Source organism: Penicillium roqueforti (genome assembly GCF_015533775.1).
Source record: "Penicillium roqueforti strain LCP96 04111 chromosome Unknown scaffold_39, whole genome shotgun sequence".
Lineage (NCBI taxonomy): Eukaryota > Fungi > Ascomycota > Eurotiomycetes > Eurotiales > Aspergillaceae > Penicillium > Penicillium roqueforti.
In genome coordinates, this window is record NW_024067603.1 from 30,134 (window position 1) to 50,292 (window position 20,159).

The 20,159-nt window shown below is 49.2% G+C and overlaps 9 protein-coding genes across 9 annotated transcripts; 5 read left to right on the forward strand and 4 right to left on the reverse strand.

The window, feature by feature from the left end:
• Positions 1–182: 182 nt before the first annotated feature.
• On the forward strand, positions 183–1,781 carry LCP9604111_8932 (glycoside hydrolase family 5 protein; the record flags this gene model as incomplete). The annotated part of the gene is made up of 4 exons (XM_039077130.1): positions 183–280; positions 342–606; positions 666–1,046; positions 1,116–1,781. The coding sequence occupies 4 exons, from the start codon at positions 183–185 to the stop codon at positions 1,779–1,781; spliced, it is 1,410 nt and encodes a 469-aa protein (XP_038925026.1).
• Positions 1,782–2,045: 264 nt separating this feature from the next.
• Positions 2,046–4,871, forward strand: LCP9604111_8933 (tetratricopeptide repeat protein; the record flags this gene model as incomplete). The annotated part of the gene is made up of 1 exon (XM_039077131.1): positions 2,046–4,871. One exon carries the CDS (start codon positions 2,046–2,048, stop codon positions 4,869–4,871), a length of 2,826 nt encoding a protein of 941 aa, XP_038925027.1.
• A 170-nt stretch (positions 4,872–5,041) lies between these two features.
• LCP9604111_8934 (DUF890 domain protein) lies at positions 5,042–6,879 on the reverse strand (the record flags this gene model as incomplete). The annotated part of the gene is made up of 10 exons (XM_039077132.1): positions 5,042–5,470; positions 5,548–5,811; positions 5,904–5,994; positions 6,048–6,177; positions 6,224–6,297; positions 6,347–6,445; positions 6,503–6,513; positions 6,565–6,640; positions 6,699–6,746; positions 6,800–6,879. The coding sequence occupies 10 exons, from the start codon at positions 6,877–6,879 to the stop codon at positions 5,042–5,044; spliced, it is 1,302 nt and encodes a 433-aa protein (XP_038925028.1).
• Positions 6,880–7,555: 676 nt separating this feature from the next.
• LCP9604111_8935 (uncharacterized protein) lies at positions 7,556–9,311 on the reverse strand (the record flags this gene model as incomplete). Its single annotated transcript, XM_039077133.1, has 4 exons — positions 7,556–8,559; positions 8,614–8,682; positions 8,732–8,972; positions 9,024–9,311. 4 exons carry the CDS (start codon positions 9,309–9,311, stop codon positions 7,556–7,558), a joined length of 1,602 nt encoding a protein of 533 aa, XP_038925029.1.
• A 3,773-nt stretch (positions 9,312–13,084) lies between these two features.
• On the reverse strand, positions 13,085–14,065 carry LCP9604111_8936 (uncharacterized protein; the record flags this gene model as incomplete). The annotated part of the gene is made up of 2 exons (XM_039077134.1): positions 13,085–13,681; positions 13,736–14,065. 2 exons carry the CDS (start codon positions 14,063–14,065, stop codon positions 13,085–13,087), a joined length of 927 nt encoding a protein of 308 aa, XP_038925030.1.
• Positions 14,066–14,223: 158 nt separating this feature from the next.
• Positions 14,224–15,206, forward strand: LCP9604111_8937 (1-(5-phosphoribosyl)-5- ((5-phosphoribosylamino)methylideneamino)imidazole-4-carboxamide isomerase HIS6; the record flags this gene model as incomplete). Its single annotated transcript, XM_039077135.1, has 3 exons — positions 14,224–14,523; positions 14,680–14,866; positions 14,923–15,206. The coding sequence occupies 3 exons, from the start codon at positions 14,224–14,226 to the stop codon at positions 15,204–15,206; spliced, it is 771 nt and encodes a 256-aa protein (XP_038925031.1).
• Positions 15,207–15,503: 297 nt separating this feature from the next.
• Positions 15,504–16,037, forward strand: LCP9604111_8938 (uncharacterized protein; the record flags this gene model as incomplete). Its single annotated transcript, XM_039077136.1, has 4 exons — positions 15,504–15,541; positions 15,607–15,664; positions 15,768–15,860; positions 15,960–16,037. The coding sequence occupies 4 exons, from the start codon at positions 15,504–15,506 to the stop codon at positions 16,035–16,037; spliced, it is 267 nt and encodes an 88-aa protein (XP_038925032.1).
• Positions 16,038–16,578: 541 nt separating this feature from the next.
• LCP9604111_8939 (Elongator subunit ELP3) lies at positions 16,579–18,361 on the reverse strand (the record flags this gene model as incomplete). The annotated part of the gene is made up of 2 exons (XM_039077137.1): positions 16,579–18,002; positions 18,058–18,361. 2 exons carry the CDS (start codon positions 18,359–18,361, stop codon positions 16,579–16,581), a joined length of 1,728 nt encoding a protein of 575 aa, XP_038925033.1.
• Positions 18,362–18,637: 276 nt separating this feature from the next.
• Positions 18,638–19,983, forward strand: LCP9604111_8940 (succinate--CoA ligase (GDP-forming) subunit alpha; the record flags this gene model as incomplete). The annotated part of the gene is made up of 7 exons (XM_039077139.1): positions 18,638–18,798; positions 18,864–18,892; positions 18,946–19,072; positions 19,129–19,191; positions 19,254–19,279; positions 19,332–19,414; positions 19,483–19,983. The coding sequence occupies 7 exons, from the start codon at positions 18,638–18,640 to the stop codon at positions 19,981–19,983; spliced, it is 990 nt and encodes a 329-aa protein (XP_038925034.1).
• Between the last annotated feature and the right edge of the window lie 176 nt (positions 19,984–20,159).

Here is a 20,159-nt window from a genome sequence, read left to right on the forward strand (position 1 = left end):
TTGGTTGCCGAGACATTTAGCCCATCCCCGCGTTTCACTTGCTTGCACTTTCGGATAAATAGCCTGCTGCGGATAAGTACTTATAGTCATGTGTAGCACTTCCCTATTCATCATTACAGGCATCGTTGTAGCTTTTAACAATTGCCGTTACACTACGGAGTACGGAGCACTGAATCAAGAATATGGCTACCAGCTTCCTTCACGTGAAGGGTGATATTATTGTTGACGGAAATGGAAAGGCAGTTGTGATGCGAGGAGCTGCTCTTGGAGGGTGGATGAAGTATGCAAATGATCGGATTGCCGTATCATTCCCCTGTCCTCAAACTGACATCCCATCTTAGTATGGAGAATTTCATCACAGGCTTCGCAGGCCACGAAGCCCAGCACCGCGCCGCCATGCGCCGAGTCCTAGGAAAACAGAGATATGAATTCTTCTTCGACAAATGGCTGGAGTACTTCTTCACCGAAGCGGATGCCAAATTCTTCGCCGAGTTAGGGTTGAACTGTCTGCGTCTGCCTTTCAACTACCGCCACTTTGAAGACGATATGAATCCCCGGGTGTTAAAGGAATCAGGGTTCAAACATTTGGACCGAGTCGTCGATCTGGTCGGTGTTTCACATATTCATCTGCATGGGGGTAGCGACTAATCTCGATAGCCTTATAGTGCGCAGCCCACGGGATCTATACCATCCTGGATATGCACGCTGTCCCCGGTGGTCAGAACCCAGACTGGCATTCTGACAATCCTACCGGCTATGCTGCTTTCTGGGATTACAAAGACCACCAAGACCGGACTGTTTGGCTCTGGGAGCAGATTGCCGCCAGGTACAGAGATAATCCTTGGGTTGCTGGGTACAACCCGCTCAATGAACCTTGCGATCCTGAGCATGTACGACTACCCGCATTCTATGCTCGTGTTGAAAAGGCAATTCGCAATATCGATCCGAATCATATAATGTGGCTGGATGGTAATACGTTTGCGATGGAATGGAAGGGGTTTGACGAGGTGCTGCCGAACTGCGTGTATGCCATGCATGATTACTCAGTGAGCTTCACATTCCTTTCGAGGTCGTGAGATAAGGGCGTTCTTGTTCTAATACGATATAATCTCTAGTCAATGGGCTTCCCTACCGGCGATCGCTACAAAGGCACAAATGAACAAAAAGAACGCCTTGAACAGGGGTACCTGCGCAAAGCGCGATTCATGAGCGAGAACAAGACCCCCGTCTGGAATGGGGAGTTCGGACCCGTCTACGCAGATCATATTTTTGACTTCGATGCCGAGACTGTTAATCAGGAGCGATACAACCTCCTTGGTGACCAGCTGCGCATCTACGACAAGTATAACATCAGTTGGTCGATCTGGCTCTACAAGGACATTGGTCTGCAGGGTATGATCTACACGAATCCTGCGAGCAAGTGGAACAAGACACTCAAGCCTTTTCTGGACAAGAAGAGAGACTTCTGGCTGGATAAATGGGGCCGTCGGCCTAAGTCTGAGCCCGAGGCGGCTTTGAAGCCTTTGCTCGAGTGGATTGACCGCGTTAGTCCAACTGCGAAGGAAACTTATCCCACGTCGTGGAATACGGAGTTGCATGTCATGCGCAATGTGTTTTACACTTTCTTAGCGGCTTCGTTTGTGGATGAGTTTGCTGAATTGTTTCGAGGAAGCAGTGAGAAGGATCTGGAAGAACTGGCCAGGAGTTTCCACTTTGAGAGTTGTATACAGCGAGAGGGTTTGAATCGCATACTCAAGGATCACGCACATGGGTCTCATTGATTCTGAGCAAGAGTCAGCTTGGTATAGCATACTATAATAAATTGGACTTTCACGACTGATTCTAGTGGCCTAGAGCCTGGAGGGAGGTGGTGCTCTATAAGCAGAGTGTGGCAATAGTATCCGTTCCCGGCGATATTCCGGCTTCTACTTAAATACCACGCACTATTGTTATCCACACACTATCGATAAGCCAGAAAAATCGAAAAAGACCGCGGGGCACATTCTCGACTTCGAGGTCTTTAAAGGTTACTAGAGAGATTTGACATGGCTGAATCTCCTGCGTATCCGTCCAATCTGGACAGCATATACGATGCCGCATCATCTCTCAAAGACCGCATCGATCCAATCCGATTGACGTCAGACAACATTGTCCCGATCCTCAACCTGCCCCTCACTCACAAGGTGCTGGGCCACGACGCTTCAGAAGAGTCCCTTGCACAGGTTGCAAGCGGCGAGATCTCCTATACCACCTTCGTCGCCGATCAGGCCCGCGCCGCCCTCCGGTCTAGCGATGACTTGACTACGGAACAAAAACAATCGCAACTTCTGCATCTTGGACTAGCAGCCTTGTTCAGCTTTCTACAGTCCAACGTTACCGGTCCTCCCCTCGAATTCAGCTCGGCTGAAGCTGTGCTTCCCTCCAGTCTGCGAACAGAACGGACAACCCTCAAAGCCGTGCGGGCAAAGATCATCCGCGATCTAACACTGGATGGAGAAGCTGCCTACAAGCTCACACCTAACCCGGAATTGTTCGCTGTGGCTAAGGCTCTGCTAGCCGATGCGAGTAGCGATGGACCACTTGTGGCAAAGACCGCACGTATGCGCACCAACTTTCTTCACCAAAAAATGCTTTCGGAGGTCACGAGTACACTCCAGGATGTGATCTACAAGGATGTTGAGATCCTGGACAAGGCTGAGTTGACCTCAGATGAGAGAAGTCGGTTCCTGCTGGAAAGGGCCATTATTCATACACACCATGGATTCGATGCCAAGGCACGGGAAGATATTACTCAGGCGGCCAAGGTGCGGAGGTTCGAATTTGCGCTGACCGGAAAGATGGGCAAGCGTACAAAGTTCCAAGACCGTGATATCAGTCAACTGGTCGTGTTGGCTAAGAGTGCCGATGAGACATCACCATCACAATCTTCGGAGCCTTCTGGGCCTAAGAACCTGAACTTGGACGACGACACCCTTCTCGAGGCAATATCTTTCTCCGACCAAAAGCCCGACGAACAATCCTTGGCAATTCAGGATAAGGTTTCTCCAGCTTTGGATGCTATTGATGCCAACAATCAGCCTATTCTCAACCCCGTTGACTCTGCTCTTCTACTCGCACTGGCATCTGCCATTACTAATACCTCGCCTGAGAATGGTCTCACCCGAGAGGAAACAAACCCCTACGCCATTCGAGTGCTTGATGGTGGTAGCTCCAACTGGCAGATCTATACCCAAGCACTTTTGGTCCGCAGTCGAGTAGAGGGCTACCGTTCCCGTACTGTTGAGAGAGCCGTGCTGCAGATGCAGGCTTTGGTGGACCAGGTCATTGCGGATACCGCAACCAGCGACGACGCAGCTCAGAATGAATCAGGCGACCCTACAACTTTCCTGCCGCGCCCTGAGCAGTCTGAGTCTGCCCCGGCCGCTGACAGACTTGAGCACATCTGGATCCTAGACTTCTCAACAAGATGGAGTCTCGAGGCTGAGCTTGCGAAGCGCTGGGTTGATCTTGGTGGTCTACGCACCGCACTTGAGATCTACGAGAGACTACAAATGTGGGCCGAGGCCGCGCTTTGCTATGCTGCCACCGAGCGCGAGGGCAAGGCGAAGAAACTCATCCGCCGCCAGCTTTACCAGGCCACCGGCCCAGATGAAAATGACGAAAATGAACAATTCGAAGGACCAGAGCGGTCACCACTACCAGCAGATGCCCCACGCTTGCTCTGTATCATGGGAGATATCGACAAGGACGAAAAGATGTACGAGCGCGCCTGGGAAGTCTCCGGGGAACGATACGCCCGCGCCCAGCGGTCCCTGGCCCGCCATTATCTCACCTCCACACCACCGGAATTGGAAAAGGCCGAGATAGCCTATAAGAAGAGTTTGCACATCAACCGCCTGAACCACGGTGCATGGTTCGCTCTCGGCTGCGTGCAGCTCGAGCTCCAGAAATGGGCAGAAGCAACCGACACCTTTACCCGCACCGTCCAACTGGACGATACCGACGGCCAGGCATGGAGTAACCTTGCCGCCGCGATGCTGCGCATGCCCGACTCGGAGCCCGCCCCAGAGATTATCGACAAGGCCACTGGCGAAGTCTCCGCCGCCGAAGTCGACCCCTACAAGCGCAAGCGCGAGGCTCTATCGGCACTCCAGCGCGCAGCGCAACTAAAGGGCACTGACGCCCGCATTTGGGACAACGTCCTGACAGTCGCAGCATCTATCCCGCCCCCGGCAACACCATTCCGCGATGTGATTACCGCGCAGAAGCGCATTATCGAGCTCGTCGGCACAAAGCAGGGCGAAAAGTGCATTGATGTGGCGATCCTGAGCATGCTCGTTGACTTCCTGAACGTGGCGTTCGAGTACGAGGCATTGCTTATCCGCTCTGACGATCCATCTGAAGCCCCGATTGTTCGCACCGGTACTATTCCCGGCCAGATCATCTCGCTGATCGATCAGAATGTTGTCCCGCTTATCACACACTCTGCGGTTCTGTGGCAGATTGTTGCTCGCGTCGAAGTCTTCCGTCATCGGCCGTCTAAGGCGTTCGAAGCTCACGAGAAGGCGTGGCGTGCTGCTGTTGCTGCTAATGCTCAAGGTGCTTTCCAGATGGGTGATGAGAAGCCCTGGCTTGAGATTGTGCGGGCTACAGAGAAACTTGTGAGGGATGGGTATGCTAAGTTTGGTCCTATGGACCGTGAAGATCAGAAGATTGAGGGTGACCATGAGCCTGAGCTTGTTGCGAAGGACTGGCGGTTCAAGGCTCGAAGTGCCGTAAGAGGAATCTTGGGCAAGGGCAAAGAATTCTGGGATGGCACGGAAGGCTGGGACCGCTTGAAGCAGTTGCAGTCTGAGGTTACCGCCAATTAGTACATATATCCCTTGATGCTGTTTATGAATGATGTAGATTAGCTCGCTCATATGGCAGGTGCAATGCTTACAAAAGTCATATACCAAGTTCAACATTATTCAAATCTCCTCATCTTGATTGATAAATCAAGGCTATTCATAGTCACAGCTAGAGTCATAATCTTAGGGAATCATTTTGATTCCAACTTTCTCTTCACCATCCCGCAAAAGCTCTCGAACAAGACAGTGTCTGTCCCCTGGGCCCAGCGAACTAAAACCTTCACCTCTCTCTCGTCCGGTTTCTGTCCCCGGACCAACCGTATCTGCAGACGTACCCCCAGCGCCACCTGGTCCGGAATCGCCTTAAATTTAGCCGCACCCTCCTCGCCGGCAAGTTTCATTTTCCGACGTGCGAATCTCGACCATACATTCTCAGAAGCGAATCCCGTCCCGGCAGAACGTGTTTGATTCCAGGTCCAGAACCAAGGCAACGAACTGAGTTCTGTATCTATAGTCGCAGTTGCAGTGTCAATAGACGTGCCAGGTGGTAGAGTGAATGTGTAATCTGCAGGGAAAGGCAAAAGACTCTTCGGGCAGCCCGGGATTCCGCGCACAATATTCTAGACCAGCGGTTAGACATGGCGCACAAAGCACAGACGTGAACGAAGTGAGTTAGAGGTAGTAAAGTAGGACTTACCATGGCAGGCCTTCGGTCTCCCAATGACCACGCCACGGCCCAGCGCTTCGTCTTGCTTCCCTGCTCGAACTCGGTGACGGCGAAATTGGTGATTCCATGCTTGATCAGCATCTCTACGAGTACGTTGATACTGCTCAATTTGCCGAGCATGGATGTGTACCACTGGATGCGGTCACGCAGCTGGAGACTCTCGTCGATCATTTGCTTCACGAAAGCCACTTCTCCTCCGTGAGTCACCATTTCAACTTCCGCGCCGGTGCAGGTCTTCATGTAAGTTAGAACGGTATGGTACGTAAGTGGAATGTGGTGGATGGTATATGGCTATTTCGTGTTGGAAGTGAAGCAGTAACACTCACCGAAAATGGGTCTCGTTCTTTCTGCTCAGCAGACTGCTTCAGCTCATTAGGCGAGGCATAAAAGGGTGGGTTGCACATGGTAAAGTCAAGGCTGGTTAATGGTCAGGTAATATTCTAGCAAGTCTTAACTGGAGGGAGACTCACGTTTGGTGACCTAGCTTTTCTAACGGGAATAGGGGTCCGTTGGGGTCAGAATTTACAATCTGAATTCGTGATCTAAGATTGTTCAGAGCCACATTATGCTGGGAGGTGCGGATATTGTTCGAGTCGATGTCTGGTTGGTCAGTGGATGCCGAATATCTTCGGGCTGAAGGACATACCTGTTGCTACAAATTTCCACCGCGGCCGTGTCGCGCAGCCCAGAAGTGGGTAGATAGCGATGCATCCCGTTCCGCTTGATTTTGTCAGACATGATCCAGAGACTGGAGGGACTCATTGCTTACATATCGAGCCCGACGACCTCCCGGTCCCGGTCATACTCCTCATGCAGTCCTCCGGCGGTGGAGTCAAGGAGGTCATGTAGCCAGAGGATGTAGTTGAGTCTATGCTACATGTCAGACATGCGTATAGGATCTAAGCCGTCATTCGGGATGACATACCTATTTGGTACCTAAAATTAAGTCAACACGTGTCCGTCAGAATATTTTTAGTATCTGCATACCGGTGGACACAGTCGATCCTCAGGGATCTCAACTTTCAGGTCAAAATCTTGTTGCAGGAGGGTGGTGGTGAGTTGTCTGCATGATGCAAATCAGATCCACTCCCGAAGTTAGACGTTAGAGTCCTCCAACTTACCGGACGGCCGCTGGATCAGTAAAGTCAAGTTGTCCGTTTGGTTTCAAGCTGTATTCGATTAGCACTTGTCTTTCTGTTAGAATAGAGGCCTTTTCACGTACTGCTTGGCGAAGTCGCGCGATTGCAGCCCCAAGGCTGCAAAATCGACGTCATTTTTGTAGAGGCTTCGGACAGACTCCATGCTATTTCGTGGAGTTTCTCAGTTTACTTGATATTATCGAAAGAACTGGAATGTGGCCGGTGAAAAGCAAAGCAAAGTCCACGGCGCATGGGGAGGCCGGTGTTGGCAAGCGGGTAGAGAAGGCGAAAGCGGCCATCTGAAACTTTGACCGCGTTGATGTATTAGGCAGAAAACCATATAGAACATATAACTATGACCTACGCCAATACATGTAGGTTCCAGACTACATAATTGATCTCAGGAAGAAACTGATATAGCAACCAGTAGTGACAGAGGTTTAAAATAAAGAAATAGCAGGGTCTATGGAAGATATATGGATACCAATTAAGAAGGCGGAGGGGAACGCGGTAGGTTGAAACGCAAGTTCCGGGTGGCTGCTATCGTCGAGCCTCACCTTACGTCACCCTTATACGGGCATATAACCTCAAGAAAATTAAAGATGCCGAAGTGAGATGCTACCCAGATGTAGTAGTATTTGCCATTTTGTAAAGACGTGTATGAAATAAAAATAAAAATAAATAATCGCCAAAAGTATGAGTGAGAAGTGAAACCATGTAAGCACCGCTTTTTACTACCCCAAATCGTCAAGTCGTGATAGGCCCAATTATATACTTTTCCCCCTTCTATTCACAATTTCCCCCCATTTTTCCATTCCAGATATATCGATCGTTTTCATTTAGACGGAGCTTTCCTTCTTCAAAAGGCGCTCTTGGCGCTCAAGACGCCATCCATAGCCCCACTTCATCTCAACCATGAGAAGAGGGACCGTGGCGAGGATAATGCCAGCGAGCATGACAAATGCAAACTGGGCAGTGAGAGCATCAATGATAGCCTGAGAAGCCGCGACACCAGCAGCACCAATGAAGCATCTCATCAGGTTGTTGACTGCCGTTGCACTAGCACTAGCACCGGGGTACAAGTCGATGACGAGTGTGCTGTTAATGGTGAAGATAGCGGTGGAGCCATAGGCAATGAGGAATTGTAGGATAATTGGGACTGCAAGGTGTGTGCGGAGGGATACTCCGTAGACGGCGACACAGACAATGAAGATAGCCGTGATCCACCAAGTGTTGCGCATGCGGGCATACTCGATGGGGAAATCGGGGTAGCTCTTTAAGCTGATGCGAGTATCGATCGGAAGGTTGTGTTGCTGACAATATTCACGTTCCGTTCGCTTGTGATTGTAGTCCATCAGGTATCCGATTGTATACGAGCCGGCCATGCATCCAAAACCATTGCCGAGGAAGGTCAGGCCAACTTCCATTGAGTTCAGGCCATATTGTTTTTCGAATAGGTCCGATGTGGAGGATGTCACCATTGACCACACTGTGTACACAATGCTGCCGAAGAGAAGGGTGATGAAGACATCCTTCTCGCATAGAAAGGCGAGGGGTGCTAGCACGGTCTTTAAGGTCACCTTACCCTTCTTTCCGCAGGGGATTGAACCTTCCTGGACGTCTTTCTGTCCGCAAATGGAGTAGATGACTGGCTTGTGGATGCCTTTGAGGGGAACTGTGCCGTTTCCAGCGATAGAGCGGAGTGTTTCGGGGAGGAAAAACATGATAGACAAAAGACTGATTCCGGATGCAATAACCAAGAACCAGAAGATAGATCGAAACCCAAGGTATTGAGAGAGGATTCCACCGAATACTGGTCCAACTCCTTGTCCCAACATGCGAACTAGATACTGTTAGCTCAGAACATAGCAGTGTATCCAAGCAGCAGGCTACTTACCACCACCAAATATTCCAATCAAGCTGCCTCGTTCCGCTGAGGTGGTAATATCACCAATGACACCCGCACCTAGGAAAGTTAGCTAAGACACAAGACAGGGATGATTAATGTATCATACCAATTGAGATGGTGGCTGCACTTCCGGCAGCTTGCAGCGCTCGGAAAGCCATAAGTTCACCATAGTTGGTAGAGACAGCCAAAGCAATGTTCGAAATAATGTATACACTAAATGTTCCAACAAAAATCACACGACGGCCCAATGCATCAGAGAAAGAACCCCAGAAGCTCGGGGCAAGACCTTGAACAATCATGTATATCGTGATAGTCAAGGTAGCTAGAGACATGGAGATATCGAGTTCCTATATTGCCGTCAACAAGTGGCCAAATCCATAGTGCTCAAGTTGACCAACCTTTGCAACTTCTGACAGTGCAGGGAAATAGATGTTTGAAGATAGCGGCGAGAAAATGGCGGCGAAAGAGACAATAATAACCATTAACAATTTGCGAGACCGAGTGAACACATGATATGGTGGTTCTTCTGGGGCTTGGGCTTCAAGATTGATTGACTCTGCTGGTGTCGATGATACCGAGAATCCTTTCTCATATTCAGGCGAGAGATTAGGGCTTGAGTTGACCGACTGGTCTGTAACCTCAGGATCCCTGAGGGTTTCTGCTGAACTGTAGTGGGACAAAGTCATGGTGAATAATTATTATAGAATATGAAGACAACACTGGCTGTTATCAACAGATGCAAATCATTGAGAATAGAATATAAAGTATGGCTTCATTCGGCTCACAGTTTTAGAGGTATAGAAAGCTAAATGATAGAATGGAGACATCCTTTTGTATCTCAATTCCAGCAGGAAACCCCTATAGGGCATATTCCAAAATACAAACAATATTAGGAGACCCATACATCTGAGAGTCAACCAAATGTACTCCACAGTGGGTTCGACTAGGGGTCACTATACCCTCTCCTTGATAGTAGAAAATGGCACGGATAATACTTATCTGGTAACCCCAATGTCGCTCAATTTGATACATACGGGCCACGATCAGCAGTTGAAATACTCGAGGTTCTAATCCACGAGCTTCTAGAATGACTTACACCACTAGTCTAGACGGCTACATGTCTATTGTATCATCTCTAGTATTAGAAATATGACTTCTACCCCAGGGAAATCATATTTCTGATACTTCTGGGAGCTACCCACGAGAGGTTGGGGCCTGGTTAACTATGGATAAATAGTTTTAATACCTAAGTTCATAGGGCAGATTCCAGTACCCACTGGGATTCCTTCTAGACTCCATATACGCGTAATGGAATCGATCTGCATATAATATGCAGCACGCAGGTCCGGTTTCACTCTCAAGACTTGGAGTCGGAAAAAATATGTCGGGGAAATGTTGCTTGGCACTCGATTACTTTTCTCGATTCAACTCCGCAGAATCTTTCGTTTCCTATGTTGTAAAGGCCCCGAAAGTGTGCGGAATTAGGGAGGTGATAAACCAGTTAACCAATCCACTAATTGTTTCCAAAGCAGCAGCGGATAGATATCTCGAGTACAGGAAAAGAGAAGCTGAAACCTGATTTCTGTTCCAGGGTCTCATTTTCCCCACGTGTCGAATATTAGCCATTTTGATAACATATATGTCAAGCAAATGCCAAGCTTCATCATTTACCCTGGTCAATATTGATACAGGTGAGATTATTGGGCAGAATACGCCATTGAATTACGTGTGCATTCCCCTTGACCGATCTATATAGGGGATCTTAACCCTTGCTGTTAACAAGTCGTCAATCGGGGACCCACAAAGGGGGCGTCTGACCACAGGGCTTAGCATCACAATCCAATGACATGCATTATGATTCCAGATATGTGATACTGCCTACAATACCGAGTACATTACGGAGTATAATTCATACAGAGGCCGGTCAGCTTGGCGATCATATCCTGTCTAGCGCGAACCTTGTCCCGAGAGAAAGTCATGGACGAACTTCTTCTCCTATACATATATATCTAGCAATGTAGCTAGCTGCATTGGTCAGTAGCTTGCCGGGTACCATACAGTACATAGAGAGTACAATATACTAGGTACCGTGCAAGCTTTTCTACATAGATTATAGCTTAGTCTTTCTATCTGACTCCACTGATGCGACACCCCTAGAAATCTTAGCGGAACTGCCAAGAGTTCGTCGTCGTCTGCGGTTGATCATTGAATTGCACATCGCTTCGTAATTGAGCGTCGACTTTACACTTTCGGGGTGTTTTTCTATCTGCCCAACCTCCAGCTCGGTTAAGGCTCGCCAGGGCTATCTACCCCTGTAAGGCTGATACAGCTTCCCATCTTGGCAGCCTGATAGAACTCAATTCTTTATACCTCAGTTTTGATGCCCAATGCCAAGACTCTGGTTTCACGGCAAGAACGGTCTCCTATAATCTACTCCGTACTCCGTAACTCCTTCGCTGCTGCGGATGCCGATTCTCGGGTACCCGATATGGACTCCGTTAGTGCACGTTAGATACATGCAGTGTAGTTAGTTTCATTAGTAGATTGGCCTGACATGGTGCAATTCCCCACTTCTAAACAATATAGGGGGTCCAAACCCTCAATGTGATTAGGTTATAGCTTCATTTTCAAGTCTCCGAGTTATTGTGGTGTTGAACGCCTCGATTTAGCATATTATCTGTCAACGTTGTGGCCCCAATGCAAGTTTTTCTTCTTTTTCTTCTAGCTGTGGAATAGAGAATTGGATCTTAACCTGCGAATTCTCTCAAGGTTCCCTGAACAAGAATTTCTATACACTTTCAAATTTGGGAGATATGGTAGATCCCCCTGACAGGTATGACAATCTTCATCTGAAACACAGTATACGGAGTAATCATATGGATCTAACGATACTAGCGGAGAAAATAAAGATGATTGTTACGAACGGATGAGGCTGTGTCTGATCTATTTGCCTGGCGCTTCAATAAACAAGCGCTTTGACCATGGGATTTGCAGATCTGATGCAGCCCCTGGCTTTCTTGGCCCGCTAAAGGAACTTGACACACACAAGCTAACTAATATAAATGATAAAGGATTCCAGAGTGTTCCACGAAGGTTTTGAGGTGATTTACCGCAAAGGAACCCTAGCATGTCGTTATCGCATCAAACGACGTCCTCGGTGTCCTCCGTCAAACTGCTCATCATTTTGTCTTCTCCCGCCTAAGTGTCCTCTATTAACAGCAACGTTACAAGTGCCTCTCAAAATGAATGTAATGGACCTTCTTGGCATCATGCCGGGTCCAGAACAAAAGACACCTTGTAAGTTTCTTTCATACCCCACAGAGCAGGGCCCTTCAGAACGCCCCTGATCGTCGGCGTATGGAGCTCGTGTGTAGATCTGGCGATTGAGTAAGTTGTTCCTATGTTGTAACTAGTTAGTTACATATGGATATCTAAAGTTGATAGTACTGGGCTGTGGAAATGTTTGTTTCAGGATAACCACGCTATATAATATATTGCACTACCCCCCCTTGTGAAACATGCTACCGATATTATAGAAGACCTTTTAACTATTTAGACAGTATCTAATGGCGTTATATAATCACCATGGTTTAAACCGAAGAAAGTGACCTAATTGTCTATGTTTAATAGCAAGTACACGTTGTTCTAGGATAGAGTTATCAACTCTGCTTCGGATGAAAGAGACCACAGAGACATATCCAGCCAGTTTTGGATAAAAATATACAAGATTTCGCAATAACCAGTGGATATATATCTCACCTAATTACGGATGCCACTAGTCAGTGGAAGTGTAGCTATAAATTAAATATTGAGATGCGCGAGCGAAAGTTCTTGACACAGCATGATTGTCAAACGGTTTATTATCTCTATCGGATAGATATGTCGCACCTCTAATTCTTCGACGGCTGGGGATAGAAAATCAAAGCGAGACTTCCATTCACCGAAGCCGTCCGCATTGTTGATCACATTTAATGCACAGATCAATGTATGCGCACAAGTCACGAAGTCTCGCTTCCCAAATGAATTGATCGTGCTGATAACACCGTGAACATGCAGTTGGGATCCGGAAACCTTTGTAATCCATTAAGAGATCAACACGATCGACGAAGCTTTCGCGAACGTGGACTTGAACATGAAAGACGCTGGAAGAAAGGCCGGGAGCACGTATATCGGGTGAACTCGTACCATGTCCCGACCAATGACAAGGTCCTGGTGCGAAATTTCACGAAATGTATGCCAAATCACCAGCCGATTTGGACGTGTGTTGAGTAATGAGGCTCGGCTCGGATGATCGAAGTCGCAACTCACGACGCGTGAGAGATCAAGGCCGGAGCGGACATGGCGTGTGGATCATGCAGCCATCTATCTCTTATGTTGAAGTAGCGTGGGTAGGCAATGTCAGACAAAGAAGCATATTAGCCTAACAATGGGAGAAGACCCCATCGCAAATATCGTGATCTTAGCGCTTGTCCCCTCTGCCACCACCGCGGCCACCGCCTCGGCCACCTCTACCACCCCCGCCGCCTCTGCCGCCTCTTGTTTTGCCCTTTCCTCTCCCACCCATCATACGGCGCCCTGACGCCTGGACACGGGCGATGTCGTCTTTGTTCAGGTTCAAAGTGCCTCCTGAGAACCTGCCCACGGAGGATCCGGCAAGACCCCGCTCTCTTCGCCCGTTGTTGCTCGATTTATGTACCTTGTTAGGCTTCTCGAGGATGATGCCGTTCTCCTTGGCCTCTTGGCGGCGTCTATCTTCCTTTGATTCAGCCTTGGCTTTGATGCCTCTTCGGTGCGCAGTGGGCATTTTAGTTTGCGCATAGAGCGAAGTTTTGGCTCCGAGGGATTGCATGCGCATATCCAAAGCCTTCAAACGGTTCTTTCCAGTGGGCGCCAGATCATTGGCAGAGTCAAGAAGGTGTGACTCCTTAAGCAGTCTCTGCAATGCAAGATCATGCTTGAGGTTTGCAGAGTCGTGGGCGTCTTCTTCTTCTTCTTTTTTGGATGTAGGCTCTGGGTCGGCGCTCGGCTTATCTAAGTCGGACAACAGTTTTCCACTCTGTAGGTCTCAGTGTTAGCCTGGCCCTTCAACGCATTGAGGCCTAGCACGTACCATAAACGCCTTCCAGGTCTTCTTATCCATTCTGTCTTCTGGTGCCGCGTAGGCATCCGTGTGTTCGACCACCTCAACTTGATTGCTTTCGTCACTGATATCGGACACCCCATCCCAGTCACCTTCTGACTCAGAGAAATCAGAGTCATCGTCTTCTTCATTCCCTATTTCAGTAGATTTGGCGGTAGGAGCTGGCAAATCAAGTGGCTCAAATTGTGCTTCGAATAGTCTGCGGAATACGTCCTGCGCATTGTCCACTGGAGGAGGGCTGTCTTCCTTGGTTTGGGGCTTAGAAACCACAGTGGTTTCTCTTTTTCGTTTCACAACCATGGTGAATGTGCTATCGACTAAATTGTAAAATCGAACACTCGCGTCTCGACCCAAAAGTTTTTCGGACTTAGCTCAAAGTCACGTGTGATAAGATACGCCGCCCCTCGATTTACACATCCATCACTGAATCAACTTGTTCTCCAATTAGCCAGAAAAAAATGACTAAATTCAGACCGTGCATTGACCTGCATTCGGGGCAGGTCAAGCAGATTGTGGGTGGTACACTCAGCCAGGTGGCCGCAGACCTGAAGACCAATTACGTATCCAAGTTTCCGGCCAGCCACTATGCGGGATTGTATCAGAAGCACGATTTGCGCGGCGGGCACATCGTGAAGCTTGGACCTGGGAATGAAGAAGCAGCCCAAGAGGCATTGCAGACATGGCCGGGTGGGCTGCAAGTGGCCGGTGGTATCACCGATAAGAATGCGCAATATTGGATCGATCAGGGTGCGGACAAGGTAAGCCCCCGGATTCCAGACGGATTACTATTTCTTCGCCTGAATTAGGCTTGGTTGAGAACTCAATGATATATATGCTTTTATTTTTACCTATTTGCTTGCGCTTCGTCATAGTAAGAGTCCAATGACGCTAACCATGTGGAATGCGGGCAATAGGTTATCATCACTTCATTCCTCTTCCCTGGGGGCAAGTTCTCGCTCGAGCGGCTGGAATCGGTTCTTTCTGCTCTGGGCGGCGACAAGTCAAAGCTGATCCTGGACCTGAGCTGCCGCAGAAAAGACAATACTTGGTTCGTTGCGATGGACCGCTGGCAAACCATCACAGAGATGGAGATCAACCAGGGTATGTCCTACCTGCACTGAACCTAGGCTGGTTCTTAGCCCACTGACATTATGTAGCATCGATCGCAATGTTGGAACCATATTGCGCCGAGTTCCTAATCCACGCTGCAGACGTAGAGGGCCTGCAACAAGGCGTCGATGAAGAACTTGTTTCAAGATTGGCTGAATGGTGTACTATCCCCGTGACCTACGCAGGAGGTGCACGCCATTTACAAGATCTCGAAAAGGTCCACACTAGTAGCAAGGGAAGAGTGGATTTGACGATTGGAAGCGCGCTAGATATCTTTGGCGGCTCTGGAGTGACGTTCGATGAATGTATCGAATGGAACAAAACGCATTAAAATAGAACATAAATCAAAATGAATAGATCAAAAATATTATGGTGACCCAAATAGTATATTCCTATATCTATTTCATCAAAGTCGTGACAACAAACAGCAAGGAGGAGTACGAGTCACAGTTGTGTCTAGACTTGTCCCAAAGGGGCTTAGGGGCTTTTATCAACTGAAGGTCCGCCCGCCTCCGTCTTCAACCTCAACTTCTCTGTGTACTAGCCGAGCTGCGACCACCTCTTTCTCCGACACAGTACCTATCCCGCTCTTTTTGAAGCACTCCTTACCTAGCATCAAACCGCCAACATGAAGCCCGTCGTCTCTGCCTTGAACGCCTGGTCTTGGTACGCTCCCCATCCCATTATCCATCGAAACGTTCTATCGCTCTAACACCTCGCTTCTCGCACAGTGTCATTATCTCTGCTTTCGCAATCATCATCCTCTCGGTCCTCGGCTCGCTATACAGCGTACGTCTGCCCGACTCTCACTTACCCAAGACCCACGAAGACCCATTGTCCCGGACATACGTAATATGGGGATCAGCCGCTAACGCGAAGTTCCCAACTATAGAGCAACAACCACGCATACACCGGATCGGAAGGCGAACCTGAAGATGGCCCCGCAGTCGCCGCCTCTATTTATATCGCTGTGATGGTCTACGCCGTACGTCACTCCCTAAACCCTAGGCTCCAAGCTCCGACGAGATCGTTCGTTGCATGAGAAATGAATCGGTTACTGACAATGCGCCTCTTTGGCTTACAGGGCTTCTTCGTTTTCTGCGGTCTCCAGGCTTACCTTCACATGCGAGATAGTAGGGGAGGTGCTATATCACTGCATTAAAATTACCTTGGTTACTTTACATTCGATGTCTTCTAACACGTTTATCTGTCGATTTTCAATCTTTGAGCTTATATCTCGGGATTTTGAGTACAACACGGTGGCTTAAATTCTATGCGTTGGGCGTGATGAGACCGAGAGATACCCTAATTCTCTCGAGTATGAATCACTCATGTTCACTCTGTGCGACCCAGATTCGTCTATGTTACAGATGAGCAGGATCAGACTAAACTTGAAAGGCGTTGGCGGGCAGGTTTCCCGGTCTCCTTTGCTAGAATACGCAGATAGCCGACCTGCGACTTGTACATAGAGCGCTCATAATTATTTCCAGCTCTTTGATATTTCTTTTTTTTTTTTTTTCGCCCATTAGACGGACGCATCTAAAGATAAATTTTGGTATAGACATTCAATCATTTGTCCTTCGTTGAGAAATCAAGTTTTGTAAGACCGCCAACGCCAGTGAATGCATAATCAGATGCCGAGGCTCAGCTGGACACCTGATTTCTTTTTCGTTTTCTTTCTCGTTTTGTTTCCCTCCAGGTTATTACTCCTCATCCTCCCATGGATCCAACATCTTGGACATGTAAGGACCATCAAGGTAGTACCCGAGACGAGCATAGTAGCTACGCACACCCACACCGGAGATGACGCTGATCTTGCGACTACCGTGCTCCTCGCGCGCAATACGCTCCGCCTCCTCCATCAACAAAGTTCCAAATCCACGGTGCTGGAACTTGCGGGCATCACGTCCGTGAAGCGGCACAGCCGAACCATAGACGTGAAGCTCGCGGACAATACTCGTCTGCTGGCCAGTGAACTCAGGACGGAAGGTGTGCGTCTCACTGCACTTGCGCAGACGAAGCAATCCAATAAGAATATCCTGCTTCGGGTCTTCGTATGCAAGGAAAGTCTCCCATCCGCCATTGGCGGTGTAGTCACGGCGGATCAACTCAATCTGTGATGGACGAATCTTGTTCTTGACTTCGTTGATACCGACTTCTCGCGTGCGGACATCGCGGCAGGTCGTGCCAAAGTCCTTCATACGCGCCAATGCCAGTTCACGCAAGTTGCCGTTCTCCACGCCGGAGGTGACAAGTGGCATGGGGATATCGCGCTGGACTCGGTAGATACGGGTCCATGGGGGAACTAGGGCGAGAATTCGTGCAACAAGGTCAATGAGTGCGTTGGGTGTGTAGTTCTTGTAACGGCCGGTACGCCACAGTTCGTAGAGGCCGGTGCCGCGGATGACAAGAGTGGGATAGAGTTTGAGACCGTCGGTACGGAAGTTGGGGTTCTCGAAGTACTCCTGGAATTGGAACAGATCGCGCTCCATCCCAACGTTCGGCAGGTCGGGCATCATGTGACTGACAACCTTGAACCCGGCATCTTTGGCAAGCTTGAACGTTTCAGCTACTGCTGCTACGGTGTGGCCGCGATTGGTGTCTCGCGCAACGTCCTCGTACAGACTCTGTACACCAACCTCCAACCGCGTGCAACCGTAGCGGAGCATGCTGCTCAGATGTGTATCCAGACAGTAATCTGGCCGAGTTTCGATTGTGATACCCACACACTTCACGTTGCTCATTTCGCCTGCTAGCACGGCCTCGTCAACATTGTCCGTTTGATATCCGCTCAGCGCGTTGTGAAGCTGGGAGATGAAGGTGTCCCGGTAATCTTCGGGCAGCGACATGAAGGTTCCGCCCATAATAATGTATTCCACCTTGTCCACACTGTGACCGAGAGCTTTGATTTGGTCTACACGTCCTCGTGCCTGCTCGAACGGATCATAACGAGCGCGGATCGCTCGCATCGAGGTCGGTTCATATCCAGTATATGACTGAGTGGAGTATTCGAAGTCGGAGTCTGGGCCACCGGGGCAGTAGACACATATGTTACCGGTATACGCGATGTGGGGGCATCGATGAGGTTTGCACATAACCGCCACCACGGCGATACCAGAGGAGGTTCCTATGGACGAGGTTAGCGATAGTCCAACACCCTCAATTGGAGAATTTAAACGTACGGATTGGCTTTGCGATTAACTTTGGTAAGATATATTTCTTGTAGTGCTCAGGCACTGCCGCGATAATGGCCGTCAGTGGCGGCGAGCTGGACAAGCTGTGCTTCTTCGAAAAAGTAGCCCGCAACTTGTTGAGATTGAGATCCTTCTTGGGCTTGGTAGAGTCTCGGTTTGACTCATAATCTTGAATCAGAGCATTTGCAATGTCGGAACAAGCTCGCATGAATCGCTCGTTCTCAGGTACGTTCTTTGCGTTCTTCTTGGCGGCTCTCTTGATTTCCTGCGAGGTCATAGTCATGGTAGCCATGGCGAAGAGAATAATACCGCGCCTAGGCGGGAAATCTTTCAAAATCCAAAAAGCACAAGTTGGTTATACTTAGTGGGGGTGAGGTTGATTAGATCGAAAAATGTGGTCACCGAGGTCTGCGCCCGAAGTCTGATCCGCTTAAGTAAAATAAATTATGCCGAGCGAAAACTCCCGGGTGTGTATCCCGAACACCTTGCCCTTCATCCCCATACTTTTCTTTCTTTCAACTTACGTCTTATACCTCACCTCTCCTTTCATACATACAATCTTGCAGAAATGCAGGCCTTCCGCCGTAACACCCTCTCGGCCCTTCGAAATGTCGGTGCCACCCAGCGTCGGACTCAGGCCACCTCTGCCTATAGCGAGACCTTGAACAACCTTAAGATCAACAAGGACACACGTGTTCTGTTCCAGGGCTTCACTGGAAAGCAGGGAACGTGAGTGGAATTCCCGCGCTCTCATTATCACACAAGCATAATACTGACATTTGAGCTTGACATAGCTTTCACGCAGAGCAGGCAATCGCCTACGGTAAACATTCATCCAACCGCGATCGCATCCAAACAATAGCTTACACAAGACAGGCACAAATGTCGTCGGTGGTACCAACCCCAAGAAGGCTGGCAGCATGCACCTTGACCGTCCCGTTTTCGCCAACGTTAGCGATGCCATGAAGGAGACAGGTGCCACAGCCTCAGCTATCTTCGTTCCGTATGATCACACCTATGCTCTCCAAATATCAGGAAAACAATGCTAACTACAATTAGTCCCTCTCTTGCTGCTGCTGGTATTGAGGAGGCCATCGCCGCTGAAATGGGCCTCGTTGTTTGGTACGTGGCCGACGGAGCTTCCCCTTGTAAACAACTTTATCTGACAGCTTCTCGTTCAACAGCATCACCGAGGGTATCCCTCAGCACGGTACGGATCTATCGAGTACCAATTGAAGCCGCGAACTGATCGATTTATATAGACATGGTCCGCATTACGGACATTCTTAAGACCCAGAACAAGACCCGTCTGATCGGTCCTAACTGCCCTGGTATCATTGCTCCCGTAAGCTACCACTCCAACTTTCTGCAGTCATTCAAGCCTCGTCAATTACTCACGCATCTCGTTCATAGGGTCAATGCAAGATCGGTATCATGCCCGGCTTCATCCACAAGCGCGGTCGTGTCGGCATTGTCTCCCGTTCCGGTACCCTGACCTACGAGGCCGTCAACCAGACCACCCTCGCTGGCCTTGGTCAGTCTCTCGTCGTTGGTATTGGCGGTGACCCCTTCTCCGGCACCAACTTCATTGACTGCCTTAAGGTCTTCCTCGAGGACCCCGAGACCGACGGTATCATCATGATCGGTGAGATTGGTGGTTCCGCTGAGGAGGATGCCGCCGAGTGGTTCAAGGCCAACAACATCCACAACAAGCCTGCTGTTTCTTTCATTGCCGGTATCTCTGCTCCCCCCGGCCGCCGCATGGGTCACGCCGGTGCCATCGTCAGCGGTGGTAAGGGTGGTGCCGATTCCAAGATCGCCGCTCTCACCGATGCTGGTGTCATCGTCGAGCGCAGCCCTGCTTCCCTCGGCAAGACCCTTCTTGCTGAGTTCGTCAAGCGCGACCTTGTCTAAGATCGTCGCTCATTTTCATGCATCGCGTGTCTTGTTGTTCTGGTTTTTAAGCCGGGGATCTGAGGTATATGTGCCATTTTATACATGGGGTTTATGGGCTGCTCCTGTATTCTTTTTTCCTTTGCGATAGAGATCCTTGAAGTAATCATGCTCGTGTAATTATTACTGTCTGCTGT